The following is a 24,004-nucleotide window of genomic DNA, read 5'->3' on the forward strand; positions in this document are numbered from 1 at the left end:
GAGTGTTGATGAGTTATTTTGTCCTCCAGCAACTATACACAGTTCGGTAACACACCAAACTGCTTCAAAAGAGAAACGAATCAAGCTTTGAAAAGAGCTTGATATTTGACAAACAAAAAGATTAATTTGCACCCCAGCTGGGCATGTCAACACGAAGAAAAAGCTTTCTTTCCCTGAAGTGGAGAGCCGGTGAGTGCTTGGATTAACAATTGGATGCTCTTCATCATTCCTTTGGCTTAAATGGTGATCAGAGCATTCCTTTGAACAGGCCAATATGAGGTCGCTCTACACAGGGCAGAGAGCAGAGGAAGTGTGTCGCAAGATTAATTCCTCCTGGCTCTGCTCTGCTTTCCCAGTGCCTTCTGCTTGTGAAAAATCAAAGGTATGCAAGGAATGGCCATCTGACAGGAGCACTGAAGTGGTTCCTCTCCAAGGCAGCCACGCTGGTCTGGGCTGTTTGGTACAAACAACAGCTGCACTATGTGACTAGGGAGCCAAAGGCTTGAGACCCTTGGACACACGCTCCTCGCCACACCCCATAATAGCACTGCCAACTAGGAGCTGTACATCCAATTCCTGCCCCACACACACACTGGTTAGTGTGCCTTTTTATATCAGCACTTTAAACATGCTAATGTCTAGTGCAAGAGATATATCTAGAAAAATATACCTTGATATTTGTAAGCCTTTTCATAACATTCAATAAATATCTCAATATTATTTTTACTATTAAATTAGAGCCAAAATTAAATATAACAAAAAATTTATGAATTAATTAACATGACAACTGATATAAATAAAAGAGATTATTTTGCACTTCTTAAACATTTTTGTGCTTCTGCTTTAGCAGTTCTTAGCAAAATAACTAATAATAAAATAAACAAGATCTTACTTCTACATTAAAAAATCATATTGCAAGCATTTCTTTGACATAATTTTCTTTTTTTCTTTTCTGGTTTTCATTTATTTAGGTAGGTATTTTTTTAGAATAAAACAGAAAAAATATTATGTTTCATTGTTCTTATTTTTGGTTAGTAATTGACCAATAATATCGTATAATAATAATAGCATCCTTAGTAAAAACTTAATTAAAATACTCAAGGCACATTTTCAAATGTTTTTCACTAAAAAAAGAATGCTATTTAATCATTTTCCTTTATTTGCAAAAAATTAGGGCTGTCAAACAATGAAAATATTTTGTACATTTTTTTTATTTAGTTAATTATGATTAATTGCAGTTGGACAAAATATGCTTCATTAAGGTGTATTTTTCAGTCATCCACCCAAAACTACCCCACCAACAGAGTTGAACAACAGAAAATTAACACATAACAACTCAATGTGAATTATGCACAAAATATGTTAGTTGTAAGCAGTGGTCAATTGGGGGGGGGGTTGTTACAATGCTTATGGGTTATTGACAAATAAGGTTGTCCGAGGTGTTAAAATGAGAAATCTTTTAAAATATTTGTGTCAAGTTCTTAGAAATGTAATCTTTGAGTCAAATGTGGTTGTTGAAAACTGATTAATCCAAAACTGAAAGTTTCAACTTATTCAAGAAAATGAATCTGACTTACCAAAACTAACTTTATTTTTACTACTGTAGTCTATATCAGAGATGCTATTAAAATACTCTCATACTCATGAGTCGCAAAACTAGTGTATATTTTACCAAGGAGACTTTGTTAGTGGGTACTGGCTCGTAAATTTCTGCCAATTATTAAGACTTCGCTAACGTGAACGAAAGGCACTGGGTGCATAATGCCAATGAATTTTGCACCATGTTACAATGTCTATGAAAATATGCACAGAGGTACAGTATGGAATACCATAGAGTGTTATACATTACCTCATATGAGACTCAAAAGCTGATATTTTGTCTCACTGTGCACATTCAATCATGTAAGTCACTTTACACATAGTTAGCTAATTTCTGTGTGTAAGTGTGTGTGTGTGTGTGTGTGTGTGTGTGTGTGTGTGTGTGTGTGTGTGTGTGTGTGTGTGTGTGTTGGCAAAAAGATGGTTAAATCCCACCTGTCTCTGCCTCTCACCACCACAGAATGGTCATGACAGGTTGCCTGGTCATTGTGCACAACAGTATTAGAGGGATGTCATGGTCCGAATGCTATTCAGGGTTTTGCTGGGTTAGACATTTAGCAGGCTTACACCAGCTGTAAAAGGACAGCCAGAGTACCAGGAAAACAGATGCACCTGTCAATTGGGGGAAGGAAACTCAAGGGGGATAGGAGGGATGGAGGCAGGGGGCTGAGATCTTAAAGGAAATGTTGAGTTTGTTTACCTGCCTGTCTGAATCAGCTGCTGGAACACAGTTAACGGTTTTGTACACCAGACAACACAAATACAGAGACACAAAGGAACCTCTTCCTGCTCAATTATGCCCCTACACTAAGACTAAGGCCTGTTTCACACTGCACGTTTATTTCCCCACCCATATTAACAGGTTGGAGCTTTAACAGTGTGCACATATGCAGCACTGTGCTGTGTAGCAGAAGCATAGCTGCAAGTAAAAAGAGCGCCGAGATCATTTCTGCTAACACTCAGATAATGCTCTATTAACCTATTAATCAATATGCTCTCTTGCAATATACTGAAGGCTTCTATGAAGCAACATAAAAATGAAGTTGACTACTTAAATTGTTTATAATCCTTTGTATATCACTTTGGATAAAAGCGGGCTAAGTGACTAAATGTAAATGTAAAAAATACATTTTAAAAAGACGTCTATCGGTCTTGATGCAAGACTGTTGATACACTTTGGGGTTTGGGTTCTGTTCTGTGTAGATTCATTACCATTTGGATGTAAATGTCATCGAACTCCTCAAGTAAACCAGATTTCACAATGACATCAGTCTAGAATTTACTAAATAGTTAATGTAGTATCTCAGGAATCACTTTCTGGGCAGCACAGTTACGCAGCAGAAACTCTATCAGTGTAAAAGCTCTAAGCACACCTGCTTTTGCTTAATGCATTGAATGTGAAACAGGCCAAATCCTCTGTATGCCTACCACCGGAGTAATTCTTTATGTTTTTCAAGAAAAAACTGCAAATGAGGGCAGGAGGAGCCTTCAAGTTCATGTGAGAGTGAGAGAACATGAATCTCATACCCTGTTGTTCTAGCAGTCATAATCTTGTGCTGGGGTGCTTTGTAATGTTGAAAAAGTAGCCCTGCTTCTCCGCTGACATAGACAGAGCAGCCCACTAGAGAGTGAAGGCAACCCTTGTATTTGTAACTGTCAGGGCGGAACAGCTGGACACATGACCTTGTGCGTGTCCTTGGTGATTTGACAGTGTATATACACACACATGAAGCAGGGCAGAGAAGCTTGCAGCTGCCGCCATTTTCAGTCATCACATGACTGTTTACACCCGCTCAATAATACGCCTCCCATCACCTACCAAACCAACAAGTCAGTTAGACACAACACCACTAAAATAGCTTAACGTTCGTCCATCTGAGTGGGAAATGCAGGACTGTGTCACAACTTTTGAGGTTTTCTTTGAATAATAATTGTAATATCATTGCTGGAAAAATAACAAATCTATCATTATTTACTCATCCTCATGTTGTTCAAACCCCATATTACTTTTTTTTCTTCTTTGGAGATGTTAGGCAGAATGATTAGTCTTAGTCACTATTAACTTTTATTGTATAGAAAAAAAGATTCAAAGAAAGTAAATGGTGACTGAGTTTTTGTGTTTCAACATTTTTGGGTGAACTATCCCTTTAAGCTGCTAGCTGTGTTTTGGAAAATGGTAACTGGTTTCTAGCTGGTCATTATCTAGTCCAAACTGGTATGTCACCTTTGACCTGCAACAAAGTAGCTACCAGCTTGTCATACCAGCTTTTGGTAGCTGGTTTTTGGAAGATTGTAGTTGGTCAACAAGATAATGACCATCTTAGAAAATAACCAGCTTGGACCAGCTAGAAACCAGCTACCACGTTTGATAACACATCTACAAACTCAAGCTAGATTTTCAAGCAGAGATGCAAATTTTTATTTTATTTTATGAGAAGCCAAAGAGAAACCCTTGATAATATCCTTCTGATGTCCTCATAAAGGGCAGAGTCACTTTAACATCCCTCACTGGCTTATAACAGTTTGGCCTAGATTTCCAAATATCAAGGGAGAAGAGGGGGTGGTGTGCTCTACTGTTACACACCAGTATTAGAGTAGACAGCAATGCTCTGTTAAAAGGAATTGGGGGGTGTCCCCCTATTACAAATCAAACTATTAATCATTTAATCATTAAAATAGAAACTTCAAAACTGGATCCAGAAACCCCACCAAAGCACAACATTTATTGACACAGGAGCTCAGTCACCCCAGAGGACTTACCGGCGGGGCTGGAGCTACACCGTTTGGCACTGTGAGCTCTGGGGTACCCAGTGTGACACCGAATGAGTTGCACAAAATGAGATGATTAACCATCTGCATCTTTCATCTCCAAGTGCGAGTATGTGTGTAACAGGCCAGCCCTCACATGTAGCACTGTGCTCTCTTTAGTGTGTCAAACAAATTTTAATTTCCCAGCATTTTCAAGAGTAAAAGTGATAAGCTTTGGAGTAGTTCATTCAGCAAGTAGTTCAATCTGGTGCTCTGATATGTGCGGAGTAATCAGTATATACAGCAAGAATTCTTTATTAAGACTAGTTCTCTTACGAGAGGTTCTCTCGTATTGCGTAAGCTAGCTTACGCTACGGGAAAGATTAATCTTTTCTGAGATATTGAAGCCAAAAAATTATCCTTAATTTTGTATCCATTGTCAACGCAGTGCGGCAGCTGCAGACCTTGAGCGGGCTAGCTAGCGAGCTCATTGGTTGCTCGGCGGCAACTGCTGCAGCCTATAGACGAGCTTGGGCGAACTCGCATCCAATGAGAGGCGTCCGCGCGCTCACTGCATCAAAGCCCGCCAAAAAGGGCGTGACTAGAGTGCATATAAGCGTAGTTCGTAGGCTGGAACCCTGATTTTCATCTCTTCAGCGAAGCTCTTCGCATCACTGAACCGGAAGCCGCGTCGCCGTTCGAGGGGCATCAAGCAAGCGTGGACAGCGCTCGAAGAAGCCGGTTGTCTTCGCCACCTTCAGCCGTCCTGCGAGCTACGCCATCCGGCAACGTATCCTTTTTAAAAGCAAGCTAGTTCTTAAAGAACTTCACAAAAGAGTACGAGCGTCTTTTTTAAGATGCCTCGCTCCACTTGCGCCTCATGCCGTGCTCCTCTCAGCACCGGAGACCGCCACATCATCTGCACTCTCTGCCTGGGACTGGGGCATACAGAGCTCGCCCTCGCCAAAGGCGGATGCGATCTCTGCGAGGAGCTGCCGATGTCGACCCTGCGGGCTCGACTCGAAGCGCTCAGGACCGGAGCCGCCGCGCCGCCTTCCGTTCAGCCGCGCAGGAAAAAGCGCCGCACTCAAAGGCTGCCGGAAACAGTGGTAGAAGCGATTGCCTCGCCGGAGCCCATCCCTCGAGCATCGGCTTCACCCTCCCCGCCCACCCGGGACGCGCAGTTGCCGCCGAGCGGCTGCTCTGCTGCCATCTCGGACGAAGAAGCGGAGGATAAGGGCTGTTCCATCATGGCTTCGGACAGCGAGGAGTGGTAAGGCTCACACGCCTCCTCCTCGGCCCAGGAATCCAGCAGGACCCGCGCCGGAGTCGAAGGGGAACTAACGCGCCTCCTCACACAGGCCGTCGACCGCCTCGGGCTCGAGTGGTCACCGCCCCTTGAGCAGGCACCCAACAGACTTGACGGCTGCTTTCTACAGAGTCGCCGCCGCGCAGCACCCGCTACCCGGGCCGCTCCCTTCCTGCCGGAACTCCACGCCGAGCTTTCCAAATCATGGAACGCGCCTTTCTCGGCCAGGGTCCGATCCCACGTCTCCACCTCTCTTGCTTCGGTGGACGGCGCCACTGAGAAGGGCTACGCTTCCATCCCTCCAGTCGAGGATGCGGTAGCAGCACACCTTTTCCCGCCCTCCGCGAGATGGCGGTCTAAACCAGTGCTCCCGTCTAAGGCCTGCAGAACAACTTCCGCCTGTGTTGGCCGCGCCTATTCCGCCGCCGGCCAAGCTGCATCTTCTCTGCACTCTATGGCCGTCCTACAGATCCTCCAAGCGGACCTTCTGCGGGAGTGGGATGAGGAAAGCAGGCATCCAGAGGCGGTTGCAGACATACGGAGTGCTACGGACCTCGCCCTCCGTGCTACCAAAGCTGCAGCCCAAGCTATAGGGAAGTGCATGGCCGCGCTGACTGTGACCGAGAGACAGCTGTGGCTAACGCTAGCCGACATGGGAGAAGCAGAGCGCTCTACGTTCCTCAACGCACCACTCTCTCCATCCGGTCTCTTCGGCTCCGCGGTGAGTGGTATCATTGACCGGTTTTCAGAGGTCCAAAAAGCCACACAAGCCATGAATCTCTTTCTGCCTCGTCGCGCTAGCTCCTCTGCAGGCCGCCCACGTGAGCCTCCTGCACGAGCCTCTTCACAGCGCCCAGCTCAACAAAGCCAGAGTTCTCAGCGTCGACAGGGCGGCCGCCCTCGATCGCGCTCAGACAGCCGCCGCAGACCGCCGCCCCCCCCGCGGGCCTGGGACTAGAATTGCGCTGAAACCTGAACAACCGAAGTCCTCCTAGCTTTGATGACAAAACGACGGATCAGTCCCGCTGCGGCCGGACCACCGTCAAATCTTCGCCCCCTGTCAGTCCCCTTCCTTCAGGCTACTACAGTGGTAGATTCAGCAGCCAACAAGCCGGTGTTAATGCCCGCTTGCCTGCGCTCAAACACCGTTTTCACGGCGACCCAAATAAATCTGGTAAAGAGCAAGCATGCCATATGTGTAGAAAATGTGCCCACAACCCAGTGTTCACCTCTACACACAAGCATTACACATCCCGTGTCCATACCAGAGAGCAAACATGTCTTATGTGTAGAAAATGTGCCCACAACCCAGTGTTCACCTCTACACACAAGCATTACACATCCCGTGTCCATACCAGAGAGCAAACATGTCTTATGTGTAGAAAATGTGCCCAGATGTGACTCTTTCACCATTCACCTCAATCGGGAAGTCACTCACAGAACAGCCTGTCCATGCTGTCTGCGAGCAGTCCAGCATAAGCACAGTAAGCGCGCTCACACATTCTGTTCAGCACGCTGTGTGCGGCAATCAGAGCGATTTGGCCACTCACCCTCTAACATTACGCTTCAAAGCGTGGGAAGATATTCCAGGGATATCCGAATGGGTGTTAAGCACAATAAAACAGGGCTATTTGCTACAGTTCGATCGCCGTCCTCCTCGATTCAGAGTGCGGCTCGAAACTACTGTGAACACGGAAGCAGCGTGCATGCTTCGTTCAGAAATAGCAAACCTTCTGTGCAAAAGGGCCATAGAGAGAGTGCCGCCTCCCCTGAGCGAGTCGGGGTTTTCCAGCCGTTATTTTCTTGTCCCCAAGAAAGAAGGCCGCCTCAGACCAATATTAGATCTCAGGGTTTTGAACAAAGCGCTTGCAAAAAGACCGTTCAAAATGCTTACAACCAGCAAACTCCTCGCGCATGTGCACCAGGGGGACTTGTTTATTTCTCTCGATCTGAAAGATGCATACTTTCAGATTCAGATATATCCCCGTCACAGGCCATTCTTGAGATTCGCCTTCAACGGCCAGGTTTATCAATACACCGTCCTTCCGTTCGGCCTGTCCTTAGCACCCCGTACTTTCACGAAGTGCATGGACGCGGCGCTCGCACCCCTGCGGAGTCAGGGTTTGCGAATTCTGAACTATTTGGACGATTGGCTGATTTTGGCACAATCACATACGGAGCTTCTGTCTCACAGGACAGTTCTCCTCAGTCATCTGAACAGTTTGGGCCTTGCAGTCAATTGGACCAAGAGCTCACTACAGCCCAGTCAGACAATTTCCTTCCTTGGAATAGAACTAGACTCAGTGGCAATGACGGCTCGCTTATCTACACAGCGCGTGCGCCGTGTGCAGCGACTAGCTGCGTAATTTCAGATGAACAGCCTCACACCTCTGAAGAAGTTTCAGAGAGTGCTAGGCTACATGGCCTCAGCCGCAGCAGTACTTCAACTGGGTTTACTGCGCATGCACCCGCTTCAGCATTGGCTAAACACCCGCGCGTCTCGCCGGGCTTGGGCCACAGGCCGCCAGCCAATCAGAGTGACTCAGACCTGTATTTCAGCTCTGCAGCCCTGGACAGTGGCCGAGTGGTATCAGCGGGGAGTGATGATGGGAGCTGTATCTCGCCGAAAGTCATCTCGACAGACGCGTCCAACACGGGTTGGGGCGCGGTCTGCGAGGGCTCTCCGGTTTTTGGCCTATGGTCAGTTCAGGAAAAGCTCCTTCACATAAATTGTCTGGAAATGATAGCGGTCGAGTACGCGCTCATGCGCTTCCTCCCGATCATTCAGGGTCACCACGTCCTGGTCCGCTCGGACAACAGGTCTGTGGTATCCTATCTAAACCGTCAGGGCGGTGTCAGATCCAGGAACCTCTTCCATCTGACGAAACGCATACTGAGTTGGTCCCAGCGCCACCTGTGCTCGCTGAGGGCGACGCACGTGCCAGGCCACCTGAACGACGGCCCAGACAGACTGTCCAGAGACAATATTCCCCCAGCGTCTCTGCACGCTCAAACAGTCCAGACGTTATGGCGCATATTCGGCAGAGCAGAGATAGACCTCTTTGCGTCAGAAGAGAACTCTCACTGCCCAATATTTTTCTCGAAAAGCGAGGACGCGCTGGCCCAGGACTGGCCCAACCGCCCGCTTTACGCCTTCCCTCCCATCTCGCTATTGCCACAGGTAATGCAGAGGATCAGGGAAACGCGCCACTCAGTGCTCCTCATAGCCCCGCGCTGGGAGAATCAAACATGGTTCCCGGAGCTTACGCAGCTGTCACTGACAGCGCCGTGGCCCATCCCAGTGAGAGCAGATCTCCTCTCGCAAGCTCGCGGAACGATCTGGCATCCCCACCCAGAGCGCTGGGCGCTACACGCGTGGGTGATCAACGACTACCCGTTGCTTTGCCAGAAGGAGTAATAAACACCATCATACACGCTAGAGCCCCCTCCACGAGAAGACTCTATGCGTCAAAATGGTCTGTGTTTTCAAAATGGTGCACCGACAGAGACCTGGACCCACAGACATGTGGGGTGTCGCCGCTGCTCGTGTTTTTACAAGAGCTGCTGGATAAGGGCAGATCCCCATCCACGCTCAAAGTGTACATGGCGGCCGTCGCGGCGTTCGCTGAACCCCTGCACGGCCAGTCACAGGGTAAAAACGAGCTGGTCATCTGCTTCCTCAGGGGAGCTAGAAGGATGAACCCTCCGCGCCCCCCATCGGTTCCTATCTGGGACCTTTCTATAGTTCTCGAAGCTATGAAAGCCCCCCCTTTCGAACCGCTTCAATCCGTGGATGTGAAACACCTCTCACTTAAAACCGTTTATCTAACTGCCCTATCATCAGTTAAACGGGTGTGAGACCTTCACGCGCTATCTGTCAGCGCTGCGTGTCTTGAGTTTGGAACAAGTGACTCCAAGGTCATTTTAAAGCCTAGACACAGCTACATCCCCAAGGTGGTCGGTACTTCTTTCAGAGCACAGATAATTTCCTTGTCGGCGCTACCAGCATCTGATAGCGAACGCGACGCCAATCTCCTTTGCCCAGTCAGAGCACTGAGATTGTATACTGCATGCTCCGCATCTTTCAGAAGCTCCGAGCAGCTTTTCGTTTCGTTCGGAGGGCGCACCAAAGGTCTCACCGCCTCGAAACAGACACTGTCCAGATGGATAGTGGACGCTATTGCTGCCGCGTACGCGTCAAAAGACCTACCATGCCCGCTAGGCATTAAGGCTCACTCCACTAGAGGCATGGCCTCCTCGTGGGCATGGTCCAGCGGGATTTCCATTCACGACATATGTGTGGCAGCGGGCTGGGCTTCCCCCTCCACCTTTGTCAGATTTTACAATCTGGAAGTACCCGCTCTGCAGGCTAAACTGCTAGCGGTTTAATACGCTACAGCTCCCCTGGTGAGCTGCATTAATGGGACACAGTCCACACAGACCGGCACCGCCGCTCTGTCTATGTGCTTATGTACTACACACACACTGGCCCGCATTCTTGCCGGCCAAATATTAATTCCCCACTCACAAGGGCTCCCCCGGGTCCCCCTTAATTCCCTGGGGCTCATGCAGTGGATGCTTGGTGCGCACGGCGTTGACAAAGGGTTCCCGTAGCGTAAGCTAGCTTACGCAATACGAGAGAACCTCTCGTAAGAGAACGAATCGGTTACTAACGTAACCTCGGTTCTCTCTAGATGAGGGAACGAGTATTGCGTAACCGGCCGTGCTCGCGCCACGAGCAATTTTCGCTTCATTCAATGAAAACCAGGGTTCCAGCCTACGAACTACGCTTATATGCACTCTATTCACGCCCTTTTTGGCGGGCTTTGATGCAGTGAGCGCGCGGACGCCTCTCACTGGATGCGAGTTCGCCCAAGCTCGTCTATAGGCTGCAGCAGTTGCCGCAACCAATGAGCTCGCTAGCTTGCCCGCTCAAGGTCTGCAGCTGCCGCACTGCGTTGACAATGGATACAAAATTAAGGATAATTTTTTGCCTTCAATATCTCAGAAAAGATGAATCTTTCCCGTAGCGTAAGCTAGCTTACGCAATACTCGTTCCCTCATCTAGAGAGAACCGAGGTTACGTTAGTAACCGATTCGTTTTCAGATAGCGTATATTCAAGTGTATTCTGTCTCGTAGCAAAATCCAAAATACATACAATAAGTTGACTCTTTTCACTTGTTTTAAGCATAAACCTCAATTAATTTATTCATTCTTCAGGATTTGAGCAAACCACTTAAGTTTTAAAGTACGGCACAAAACTCATCGTCTCAAATCATGTGGTTTGCAGAGGTCTCCAACACAAGCTAGGCCCAATGGTCCCACCAGGTTTCAGGCCAGGTTCAGGTCAGATTTTCAATAATGACTTTGGATTCAAGTTAGCTTTGGGTTAGTTATGGGTTTGTAATTAATGAAAAATAAACAGGCCTAACTAATGTGTTTTGCGCATGCGTTCTCACTCACAGCATGCTAATGGACGAGTTAGGTGCCATTCCCACTGAACATGTTTTTGCGTGACTCGGCTCTGTTTTTTCACTGTTTTCCAATGTAAACACCTACTGGATGGATGTATTTGACTGTTGTGTCTCGCTGTCTCTTCAGTTTCTCGCACAGAACTGCCACATTAGTTAGACACAGTGACAAGTTAAAACGCATGTTGAGCCACCTGCGTTCTGTTTCATTCAATGAAATCTAGCTTTTGTAGTGCAGGTGTCACAAAGATTCAACGTTCTAAAGAAGTTCAGGCTGCGAGGAAGACTTTATGTAACTGTTACATTGTTACACAGGATTCCAGATTGTTCTGCACCAAGCAAAGTTGAATGTTATTTCCCTTCTGCTACAGTGTGCTGAGAGGCCACCGTGCCTTGTTAAAACTTGGTATGTTTACTGTCGGGTTCGGCTATAAAATCTGACAGTACCATTTGGGTCGGTTAGGGTCGTGTCACAAGTCTTGGGTACAGGTCGGATTTCATTTTAAGGCCTGTGTAGACCTCTAGTGGTTTGTCAAAGAGAGGTATGCTGTTCCAGTTTTAAAAGATTGGACTTAAAATGTTGGCCAATTGGATTATAAAATAGGTTAAAAAGTCCCATAAACATTAACTGAAGAAAGCACACAAAGTCATATCTAGGGACTAGAACATCAAAAAAGCTTTGGAGATGGTCTCTTTTGACTTGGGCCAGTAAGCAACCACCTAGAAATCACCCAGAACGTCCAATAAACTGCACGGCAAGGTGTTAAAACCACTAAGAACATCATAGTAACCATACAACAATATCCTGGCAACCACCCACAACACTCTAGCACTATGGAGGAGACTTTTGCAAAACAAAGGGCAAGCACCAATCTAGTTTTACTTCCTTCTTATTTTCCATCAGCAAGCATTTTCTGCACTGTATATATTGCTTAGATTACATATATCTCACATCTTGTTTATCTCCAAATCAATCAAAGGGCAAGTGATCACAGCAAACTACCATCAAGGTATACAATTTTACATTAAATCTAATCTGAAATGTATTTATTTATTTTTTAAATCTTCCCATCATGATTTCAGGCAGCATTTGTACTGCTAAGTCCAGAGAGCATGTGCAGGCCTGTGGAGGGTGAACGATCAGGTTTTGTTGAGGTCAGTAATGGATGCAACAGTAGTGTTGTTACAACATCAAACGCAGCGATGCAGCGTTTATGCACTCTACTATGATCATGTCTCCCTCCTACATAGCAAGAGAGATACATGGATGACTATTGAAAAACATGCATTACACATTTGTGTTATAACTTGTTTGTGTTATAAGTCACATAAGGGGCAAATTCAAAACAGCTATTTATGGACTTTCTGGTTTAAGGTTGAAAGGCTCTTTATAAAATTTCAGTATAAAGCTAAAATGATTTCATTTTCTGTATATTTCCATTGCATTTTCATTTATTGATATGAGAAAATGTTGAAACACATACTATACATTACATGATCACTTGCACTACAAAGGCTTAGAACAGAGAGCACATATAAAAAATACTACACTACCACACTACCCAACAACCTGTGGACAGTTTACAAACACAGAGACATAAATGTAGTTACATATTTACCATTTTCTTTTAATTTTCATGCTGTACATGTTTAAATGTCTTTTTTCTAAATTGAATTTAGCTATTTCTTTATTCTATCTTTAAATGGTTACAGTGTAAACTGCTACTCTGCACATGACAATAAAGAACTAAAATATATTCACTATTTTTATAAGTCATTTTGTTTTCGATCTGTCTCTCACACTTCACACAAGGGCTGGTGTAGCCCAGCCACAGAGCCCACTGCTGTCAGACCAGCTTAAAGAGCAGATCAGACGGCATTAGAGCCTGCTGTCGTCATGGAGACCACTTCCAGGAGACTATTAATTGATCTTACTTCCGTTCAACTCATGCCAGTGCTGAGAAGGTGTGAAACACAAAGCATAACAAGCAACATACTGTATAGATGTCTGTGCACAACAGCTGGGAAAAAACTTTATTGTTTCATTATAATTTTCTCTAACAGAGCTCTCAATTTGAGACTGAAAGGCAACATCTGTACTGAAGTTTGAAAGTAGAGCAATGAGACAGAATACACATCTCTTGATTTAAAAGCCACTAAAACTCCCAGGATGTGACAGCCCTAAATCTGCCCCACTTCTTTTGGTAATAATTAAAAGGAGATGTTAGGTAGAATGTTAGCTTCAGACACCATTCGCGTTCACTGTATCTTTTTCCATGCATGGAAAGTTAATGTTGACTTGAACATTCTACCTATTATCTCCTTTTGTGTTCAACAGAAGAAAGTATGTCATACAGGGGTTTAGAACAACAAGCATCAAGCAAATTAGACAGAATTTTCATTTTTGTGTGAAATATTCCTTTAAATATGTCAAGGGAATCGGACTAACCTGCACTGCCTGTACTGGAAGGCCTCTGTTGTGGCCCGCCAGACACTACGTTTCTGTGCAGGGAACCCTGAGGAGGAGACAGCATGACACTATCACTCAGAGAGGCAGTTGCAGCCGACAGGCTCTGGCTGCTCAAAGAGGCCCCAGGGTTGTAGGACATGGCATTGGGGTTTGTCACTGGCACAGCCACATGCATGGAAAAGTTCTGCTGAGGCAAGCCTGTAGGCTGGAAGAGAGAAAACACATACACAGCTTTATGTAGGGGAGATCAAATAATCTTAAAGCAACTTATATACAATGGCCCCCATAAAAGTATTTGGATGCTTTTAAGCACTTAACTTACTCTTAAAAATGCATAAATCTCATTGCATTAGATACAAAATATCAAATTAAGTGGCATCTGCAAACAAATGATGTTGGGCATTTTTTTTCCAATTACTTTTGGCAGGCCTCAAGGTAATATTTACTGGATGCACTGTATGATGTAAGTTGCCCTATACATTATATACATGATCCACTAAGATTTGACAATCACATTCTGAACAAAATATATATTGTTTTATAATTTAAAACATAACAAACCTCTTTTTGTAATATGTTTTGGTTAAAAAGTGTGTTTGTGCTATTTTTCTTTCAAATTAATGGCACAATATTTTGTTAGATAAAACAAAGACATTCAAACATTTGTAAGTGTGGCTTAAGAGACCAAATACTTTTTGAGGCCATAGTATAATCAAAATATCCCACGATCAAAATTGACATTCACACAAATAACTGATTAATTTCTTGACAACTACTACACAAAAAGAAACAATGCAATAAAAGAAAGTGGCGAGTTGTTTCTTTGCAGTGCACAAATTCATTCATCCTAGATATTCTGACTGAATGGCCCAAAATGGTGCATTGCACATATATTCAGGCCTCTTACAGGAGTGAAAGATGACCCCTGAGTTTTGGTACTTTTATCATACAATGGAGTAAAACAGGAGATAGATTGCCTGGTGGACAAATGTAATCTCAGGAGGGAGATCTCCAGATCACCTTGGGCTGTCCAAAAAAGCCCAGCATAAAGTGAGAAATACTCTTAAAATGAATTGTGCTTGGAACACCAATTTTGACCAAGGTTCAATACATCAAACAACATCTTGAGATGAGATATATTACAAAGGCATGCAAATTTGGGTTATATCTTGAAATAGCTCTCCAGTCAAGCATGGCTAAAGCCAGCACTGCACTTGGTTGTTTTTCACAAAACAGACAAATAAAAAAATGCAAAAAACGTATGTACTTGTGGTATTATTTTTCTTCAAAAGGACAGCTTTGCAGTGTTTATCTAACAAATTTAATCAATGTCTGTATGTTTCAATATGGACTAAAAGCCCATTCTGGTCTAATGAGCTGAAATAACTTCATGTAATCTTCTGATTGCATCAGTATTATCTTAATAAGATAAACAGAGAGTGCACTGCTGACTTTCCACAGAGTTTTTCTCAGAGTGAGTGTGAGTGGGGACAGTGAGAGGCCACTCCATTCAAGTAACAGTGTGGCGTGCCAGTTAGTGAGAATATTAGTGTGTTAATGACAAAAAGAACTAGAGCTTTGTTCATGTCCATTTGGTGCAGTGAAAACAATCGCCTGGCACACACTATCAGGTGCACAATGTATGATCACCACCCAATAAGATCACTAATGTCTATACACAAAACAGGATTTAGCTATGAGATTGTGTGATTAAAAAGCCTCCAGCTTTGTTTGTTATCCATATGGCTTGAAAAAGGTTCACTTGTCTGATTGTCCTGGATTTCTGGGCTCTGGAAAGACTAAAGAAATTGTCCAGGGAGATGAACAACCAAACCTAGGTTTTTACCACTCACCAGAAGGAATGAGACTAAAACAAATTGGTTCTAATGAGTGGAGAAACAGTGAGTAAGAAAGAGAGAGAGAAACTCTCTGTCTTTACAAAATGGCAAATATTTTTATCACAAGATCTGGACAGAGTGTAGCACTGAATAAAATAAAATAAAATAAAACATTTCAGATCTCTTAAGGTGAGTGCTGGGAAGAACACATCAATTACTTTAGCCAATGAATCTGTCAGTATCCCAGCCAGTAGGTGGACCAGGAGGCATTCTATCAAAATAAATAATGTGGATGGCCTCGCAAACATGTCACACATTTAGATGAAGAGTTGCTTTTATATATATATAAAAAATCAATCAATAATTTTTTTTCTTTCTTCCATATGCAATTAAATATGTCTGTGGTGCTGTTGTTTTTTATATATTTATATATATTTTCTTACATATGTAATTAATTTCATAAAAGGAATAGCTTACCCAAAAATGGAAATTCTGTAATTATTTACTCACCCTAATGTTGTTCCAAACCTGTACTTTCCTGGAACACAAAAGGTGCGTTTTTTAAAAGTCTTCACAGGGTTTATTTGCCAAATAATGTAAGTGAATAGTGAGTCAGTACTGACAAACCCCAAAAAGCCATCCTAAAACCACAGTTAAAGTAATTGTCCCAAGAAATATATTCCAAGTTATAAACCATACGGTCACATTCAAAATGAAATTTAAGTCATTATTCACTCTCAAATTAAATAATTAATAAATTCCATAAAAAATAAATAAATAAAAATAAAACCATATCTACTGTATAACATCAACCCTTATTGGTTCTCGTAATGTCATGACGTTTGTTCATGAGATGAGATGAGTAATAATGAGAATTGTTATTGACATAGCTGCCATATTTGATTTACAGAGTTTTATCAATGCCTTTATTTGATTTGAGAGTAAATAACAACTTAAATTGTGATCAGATATCTTCAATAGACTTGGAATATAGTGCATGAGTCGTATCAGTTACATTTACTTTGGATTTATAGTGTTATGAGTTTTACAGTGTCTTTATTCACTTGCGTTATTTGGCACATAAACCCTGTAAAGAAATTCAACTTTGGTGTTGCACGGAAGAAAGAAAGTCGTACGGGTTTGGAGCAACATTAGGCTGAGTAAATTATGACAGTTTTTGGTTAAACTACTCCTTAAATGAGAACTTGATCTGACATTATTATGGACTATTACAAGCTGCCATGAAACATTCTTTGAAAAAAGTTTAATACACCCAAACAATGTGATCTTATTGGGGTGAGAGAGAAAAAAGCTTCAAAATAAAGAAAAACAAAAACAAGGAATATGCTGTAAAAAAAACAAAACAAAATCCTTAACTGTTGAGAGAGGTTGCAGGGTGAGGCAATAAAAAAGGGGGGAAAGGGGGGGGGGGTGTCCTTTCTGCCACAAAGCCAAGCAAATATGTTGCATTTACTTACGATTTTATGATTTCGCATCATATTATCAAACTCTTCATTAATTTTTTTATATTTTTCTTCTGTGTGAGGGGTGAGGACAAATGAGGCATCAGGGTCCGGGCTATCACAGCCTCTGTGCTCTTTCTTGTTAAGCGCCTGTAGTGAACATCAACATAAAAAGAGGAATGAACACAAAAAGGCAGGGAGAGGAGGCAGTACTTACAGCACAGCGCTTGTACATTAAATCACTTTCTTCATTTAGTTTGCCGAAGCGGTCATCCATGAGGGGACTGTGACCAAAACAGTCATCTGGATCAGGACTGGCACAGTCATTATGGCCTTTGTTTCTTAATTTCTGAAAATAAAATTGGAGAATTCACACATACATAGACATACAGTGGGGTCCAAAATGCTTCTATTTTGCACTTTACTCATTTAATACAAATTCTTTCATGGCAAATTCTATAATCAGAATAACAATCTGAGTGACAGCATGTACTTCAACTGCCATGGACTCCAAAAAAAATTGTAAACCTAATGATTCATAGTCACAATATGATATGAGGAATGTATCTTTATGTACACAATTAATTAGAGTTAATGTCACAAATTCTGCTGACATATTATTATTGACCTAGAAATAGTGCAGAATCTTAAACACGTCTTTTTTCATTTTAAATAATACAATTTCTTAGTTTACATTTTATTAATTATTATTTCTGTTTATTCATTAAATAGGATTCTAGCCTTAGTTGGTCTTAGGTGTTTTGGACCCCACTACAGATAAACCCCAAATAGCTAGTTATGTTAGTAATACTAGACACAGTCTCTGGTTGAAACAGACAATATGTTGATATGTAAATATACTAGTACCACCTAAATAACCTAGAACATTACATTTTGATGAAATGTATACCTACTGTAGATATAAAGCTTCTAGTAAAGACATTTTTTCAGAAAAAAACTTTTTTCTGTAATTGTATGTTGATGCAACATCTGCTCAGTAAGCACAATAAAGCTGCATATAGGATGTTGAAATTGCACTGGTAACAGTTGGATGGATAATTTGGCAAATACATTAAGAGCTAATATGCTGATGGCTGCAGCAAGTCTATTGCATTAGTCCATGGGGAGGAAATTGAATTGTCACTCCTTATCCTTTCCTTTAAAAACATTAGGCTTTGGAGAAACCAAATCGGCTTTCTCTCTCTATTTGCACTTCTCCACCCCCCCTCCCCTTTCTTAAGAACATACATTTCCCTCAGCATGTGTGTGTTGCGATGCATATTTAATTATCTTTCAGTTATCATAAGCCACCCAGCTGGAAGACACACACACATAAGAGGATCCCACAGTGCAGTGCTTTAGAAGCTCTCTCACTGTAATTCAGCATGCCTGCCACTCACAGGAGCCTATCAGAGTGAACACAATGTACAAATTGAATGGATTGTAATAAACGGTCACTAAAACTTATTTAAGTGTGGCGATGACTGGTTATTTTAAGAGCAAAGTGCAAGGGGCACTACTACTGGTGCAAAACTATCCATATTTTACACTGATCAAGTGGAAGCTTTTTAGTTGTTTTGAATGAAACAGTCAGTGAAAACAAGGTATTTTTGGTAACACTTTACTTAAAGCCTTTTAAAATCTCATAACCATATAAAGATATCCTTAATGCAGGGTAATGCATTAATAATGTTTTATTTGACACTTTAGTTATAATCAGTTGTATGTTCATGTAAATAATTTAACCACAGTTATACATATAACTTACCTACTCATAGTTACTGTAGACCTTTAAACAGTGTTTTCCTAATTTCATACCATATTGTGCATTATATTGTAATGCATAACCATTAATAGGTACGCATTATATTGTAGCATATTATAATTGTGGCTACGATTATTTCTGAAAATACAATATAATATAATACAAAAATGAAAAGATAAGACAAAGCATTGCAATGCGTGTTATAAGGCATTATGAAAATCTTTATAATGCATTAAAATTCCTTTTAAAGCATTATATTAAGTGGCTTCAAGTAAAGTGTTATTCTTTTATTTTTACCCTTCTGACTGACTGTATTAACAAGATAACAGCAAAGGATGCCAGGGTTTGAAAATGGGAAATCTTCATTTGATGCCCTGGTCTGTTTATTTGCTGGATGGGGCTCCTGTAATATGACTACCTTAGGGTGCATTGGCAGCAGAGGTCACATGTTCTTTCAGATGAAAAAGTCATGTTGTGAAGGAAGTGAAGCACAACACATATACTCTAACAAGCCCCTTAGTCTTTGTGTCTATCAAGATGTGTGTGAGTGTGTAGGTATGAGTGTGGGTGTGGGTGAGAGTGCCTTTGCAGTGCAGCTGCTGTCCTCTGGTATTTCTGTGGCTGTAGAATGAGATCTTTGTTGATCTTTATCTAACAATATGTGCAACCGAGCTATGCACTTTGACTGTGAACTCCAACATCATAACAAATTGGCACATGTGCACAGGAACAATCAAATGTACAGTGCTCTATACTGTTGTAATAATGAATGATGGCAAAGGAGGAAGCTGGGGCCGGGTTGACAAATGCATAGACATTTAATAATACTTTCAATGTACAAAGAAACAAAAACACGCACTACTTTTTAGCCAGCTGCGTCAAATCATAAAAACAGTCAAACACGCGAACAAGCTTAGTGCATCTCTCGCCCGTCTGCTGCTGTCTCTTATCTTATATACTCCCCTCACTTGAACATTAGGCTGGTGTGGCGCGCAGGTGAAAGTCATTAGCCAGTTATCTTCCCGGCCTCACTCTGCCCATATGCTGCTCGGCTCCGCCCTGCTCACCACAACAGTATTCAACTAAAATCATTCAATGTCTCAGTGAAACACATGCAAATGCTGGATACAGCTTATGGCTCCAGATATATGGCTTTTCTAGGACCTTGCACAACCATAAAGCTATTTAATACTGTGTCGAAGGTGGCTCTCACTCTCTCTTGTTCTGAGCAAAGCCTTCCCGGGTCATTTCCTGTTTACAGGGCCCTATGTGGCTCTCTGAAACACTGTGTTTACCAGTGAAACTATGCACTTTCTCCCCCAGAGTGCCAAAGATTCCATCAGGAACTGCAAATTATAGTCCAAACTGCTCATTATGTGGCAAGTGCTGTGGCTGGAGCTGGGCAGCAAGGTCTGTGTGAGCAGGGCAGGGCTGCTGAGTTCCACAGTAACCCCAGGGACACACCCGTCCGGTGGGGCCTGAGTCAGCAGGGAGGGGCCCATGTGGATAGCATGGCTGCCAGGATGGTCTCCTCATGGGCACACAGTGCTGATGATAACCACAATAACATATCCAAACAATGTGTAGAGCTATGTGAATGTACAAAGAATTTGTGCGATGGAACTGTATTATTGTGCATGGAATCAAAAGCTGTTTAATTAACTCAAAGACACAGGTTATGTACCCCATGGAAACCAGAAACAGTCAAATAAAAAATAGTGAGCACAATTCAGAGGTTGCCTTTTTGTCATAAAAAAATAAATGTTTACTCCACTGACGATTAGGTTTAGGGTTTGGGTTAGGGAGTAGGGTTAATAAATATGCATTCCTGTTGACTGTATTGTGTTATATACACTCACTATACACTTTATTAGGAAGACCTGTACACCTACATATTCATGCAATTATCTATTCAGCTAATCGTGTGGCAGCAGTGCAAAGTGACCTCAGTGATTTCGACCGTGATTCATCGACATGATTATTGGTGCCAAAAGGGCTGGTTTGAATATTTCTGTAACTGCTGATCTTCTGAGATTTTCACACACAACAGAGTTTACTCAGAATGGTGCCAAAAACAAAAAACATCTTGTGAGCGGCAGTTCTGCATATGGAAATGCCTTGTTGATGAGAGAGGTCAACAGAGAATGGCCAGACTGGTTCGAAATTCTACAGTAACTCAGATAACCACTCTGTACATTTGTAGAGGCGGATGAGCTACAATAGCAGAAGACCACTACGGGTACTTTATTAGGTACATAGTGTTGCTAAAAAAGTGCTAAGTGAGTTTCAGGGGTGGAAAGAGTACCGAAAAATCTAACTTAAGCAAAAGTACTGTTACTTCCCAAAAATATTTGGGTGAGTAGAATAAATCCTAAAAACGAGTCAAGTTATAGTAAAAGAGTAGCTCATTTAAAAGTACTCATGAGGAGTGAGTTTGTGAAAGATAAAGTATATGCTTTTCATAATAAACACTGTATGATTCAAATTCAAAATGTAGCATACATACATACCATAATTCACATTCCCATTTATGGCTGTTTGTCAGAAAGAAAAATCTAGGTATCCTCCATTTGAATGCCATCTTTAAAAATACATCACTTATCTCTGATAAAAGCTACATGTATCTGATTCCAAAAAGATAACAGGGAGACATGATTACAAAGATGAATTGACGAAGAAGTTATTTTCAATACACTGATTACAATTTTAATTCATAAAGTATGAAACAATTACAATGAAATCAGTTTATGTGTAGGGTTTAAATTGCCCTTAATGGCAACAGAGCGATTAATTGTTGTGCGTAAAACATTATGCTCAAAACAATGCAAAGAATGTAAAAACAACGCTAACATTTTTTTTTAGGAAAATTGTCCGGTCCCGCACAATATAGGGGGTATATAGCAGGGCTGTGAAAAGTTTTTTGGTACAGGGCAGGGGCCACATCAGGCTTCAAGTCATACTGTACATGGGGGGTCACATTGTATTCGTTCCGAGATCCAATTTTCAGCATTGATTTAGTTCTTGTATCTTGTAAGCCCAGAAATAGTTGTGCACTCATTCTAATGCATGATGCACAGTTTTCTGAAGTTTATTTGTGACTGATGGGAAAATTCTGCCTGAAGTGTTGCTCTACTTTTCTATAAGGCATTAGAAAAACTTGATAAAGGCTGAGCATAATTATAAATAATTTTATCATCTCTACTTCCCAGGAAATTAATTATTCAAATTCACTCTTCATCAGAGGTCGTCATTTAAATAAATAAATAAATAAATAAATAAATATATATATATATATATATATATATATATATATATATAAAATATTATACAAAATTAAAATCAGTTTCATTATACCGCATGAATACTTTTACAACTACTAAAGTTGTTCAGCCAAAAGCAGTGAGTGATTTTCTAATTTTCTTGTTTGATCAATAGCCTTTTAAGTGACACACTAGACAGTGCTATTTCCAGTTAAATGTACACTTCAAGTCTGACATTTTGATACACATCCGCTTTTTTATCCCATTGTTTACAATCACTTTAGACATAACTGACTGTGTTTATATTGATAACTTGGCAAGACGGGAATGTTGGCGAAATTATGAAATGTATTTGACTGTTTAAGGCACGTACTCACATTAACACGAATGCTCTCGGAACACACATGCTTGTAAAAGCACACATACATAAGCCGCAGGTCTCCCATACAGTAGCCGGCTACAGAAGCGAGGAAATTAAAAGTAAATATTTTAGATTTGATTGAGATCAACCAGTGGTTGTCTTGCTATCACGATCGATGTAATGAGCCTCATATGACTTCCTGTTTCAGAGGGGTATAAATATGAAGTAACACAAGCCAAATTCCCTTAATCATCAATCACACTGGGTTAGACCAAAGAATAAAGTTATGATGTGTGGCAAAAGGTTGTTGAGCTTCAAAAAATGGAAAATGGCTATAAGAAAATAGCTAAAACATTGAAAATAGAGCTTTTTGGCACCAAACACCAGAGATGTGTTTGGTGCACAAAGAGAGGTAGCCAAATGGAAACGTTTCCCATGCACACGGTTAAATATGGTGGTGGATCTTTAACATTGTGTGGCAGTATTCATGCCAAAGGTCCTGGACATCTTGTTTGGATATATGGTACCATGGACTCTATCAAATACCAAAAGATAAAAAAAATCAAAACCTGACTGCCTCAGCCAGAAAGCTTCCAACAAGACAATGATCCAAAACACACATCAAAATCAACACAAAAATGGTTCACTGACTACAAAATCAAGGCTCTGCCATGGCCATCCCAGTCTCCTGACCTGAACCCCATAGAAAACCTTTGAGGTGAACTGAAGATGAGAGTCCAACATGTGGACCTCAGAATTTGAAGGATCTGGAGAGATTCTGTATGGGGGAATGGTCTCAGACCCCTTGCCATGTCCTCCTATTATTATGCATTATAGGAAAAGACTCAGAACTGTTATCTTGGCAAAGAGAGGTTATATATATATATATAAAGCATATATTTGACAAAAATCTTAGTTTTTTTTATAAAAACTTGTGTTGTGTTTGCAGTTGTTTGATATCCATTTTGAGAATATACTGAATGAAAGATCAAAAGGATAAACAATAAAGACATATTTTTGGGAGGGTGCCAATATTTTGGCCACCACTGTATAAGATATAGATATACTAATATACAGGCTACATTATAGATACAGAGCAGTGTTTCCTACAGAATTCAGCTCTTATAATGGGTATTATTACTACATTAAGAAATGACAGACATATAGCCTATTAGGCCTACAATTGTATTCTAATAAATAATATGAATATTATTATTATAATATTATACCCAATACATTTTTCTCTAATTGTCATAGTTCAGTCACTTGTATTGATTGTGTTTTGTTGTCTTTGTGGCTGAACTCTGACATCCCTTGTTTAGTGTTTTTGTCTAGTCTATGTAAGAATGCAAGACTCGCTCTCTTTGGCGCTGTCATGCATTCTCTTGTCTTGTTGGTTATTGGCTTTGCACTTATGTCATTCTTGCGGCATGCACTCATGTCAGTTGTTTTGTGTTTTTCTCTTGCACTTCGCATTGTGCTTGATTCTTTGTCATGTTGTGCTGGGTTCAGCCGCTTCAGTCTTGGTTACCAGATTGGGGTGTATTTACATGGTGCTAGAGATGATTTAGTGATTTTATTAACTTTCCACCAGGCTGTGAGAGTTGAGGAGATTGTAATATTCTTACAGTAATTTAATTTCTTGATTGATGCTGGTAAGAAGGGAAGATCTGCAAGTGACGTGGGTGTACATTGATTATGTTCTAGTTCTAGCCATGG

The 24,004-nt window shown here is 41.8% G+C and overlaps 1 protein-coding gene across 9 annotated transcripts in view; it reads right to left on the reverse strand.

Moving 5' to 3' along the window:
* LOC127661401 (myocyte-specific enhancer factor 2A-like) overlaps positions 1-24,004 on the reverse strand; it is a 145,710-nt gene that overhangs the window by 25,868 nt on the left and 95,838 nt on the right. For 4 of the 9 annotated variants that reach the window (XM_052152071.1, XM_052152072.1, XM_052152070.1 and 1 more), the window contains 3 exons: positions 17,117-17,248; positions 16,915-17,049; positions 13,578-13,803 (listed from right to left, as the gene is read on the reverse strand). In XM_052152071.1, coding sequence (XP_052008031.1) covers positions 13,578-13,803; positions 16,915-17,049; positions 17,117-17,248 — 493 coding nt within the window. The remainder of the gene's footprint in view (positions 1-13,577; positions 13,804-16,914; positions 17,050-17,116; positions 17,249-24,004) is intronic. The other 5 variants (XM_052152078.1, XM_052152079.1, XM_052152076.1 and 2 more) reach the window with 3 other exon arrangements.

This window comes from Xyrauchen texanus, chromosome 21, assembly GCF_025860055.1.
Source record: "Xyrauchen texanus isolate HMW12.3.18 chromosome 21, RBS_HiC_50CHRs, whole genome shotgun sequence".
NCBI lineage: Eukaryota > Metazoa > Chordata > Actinopteri > Cypriniformes > Catostomidae > Xyrauchen > Xyrauchen texanus.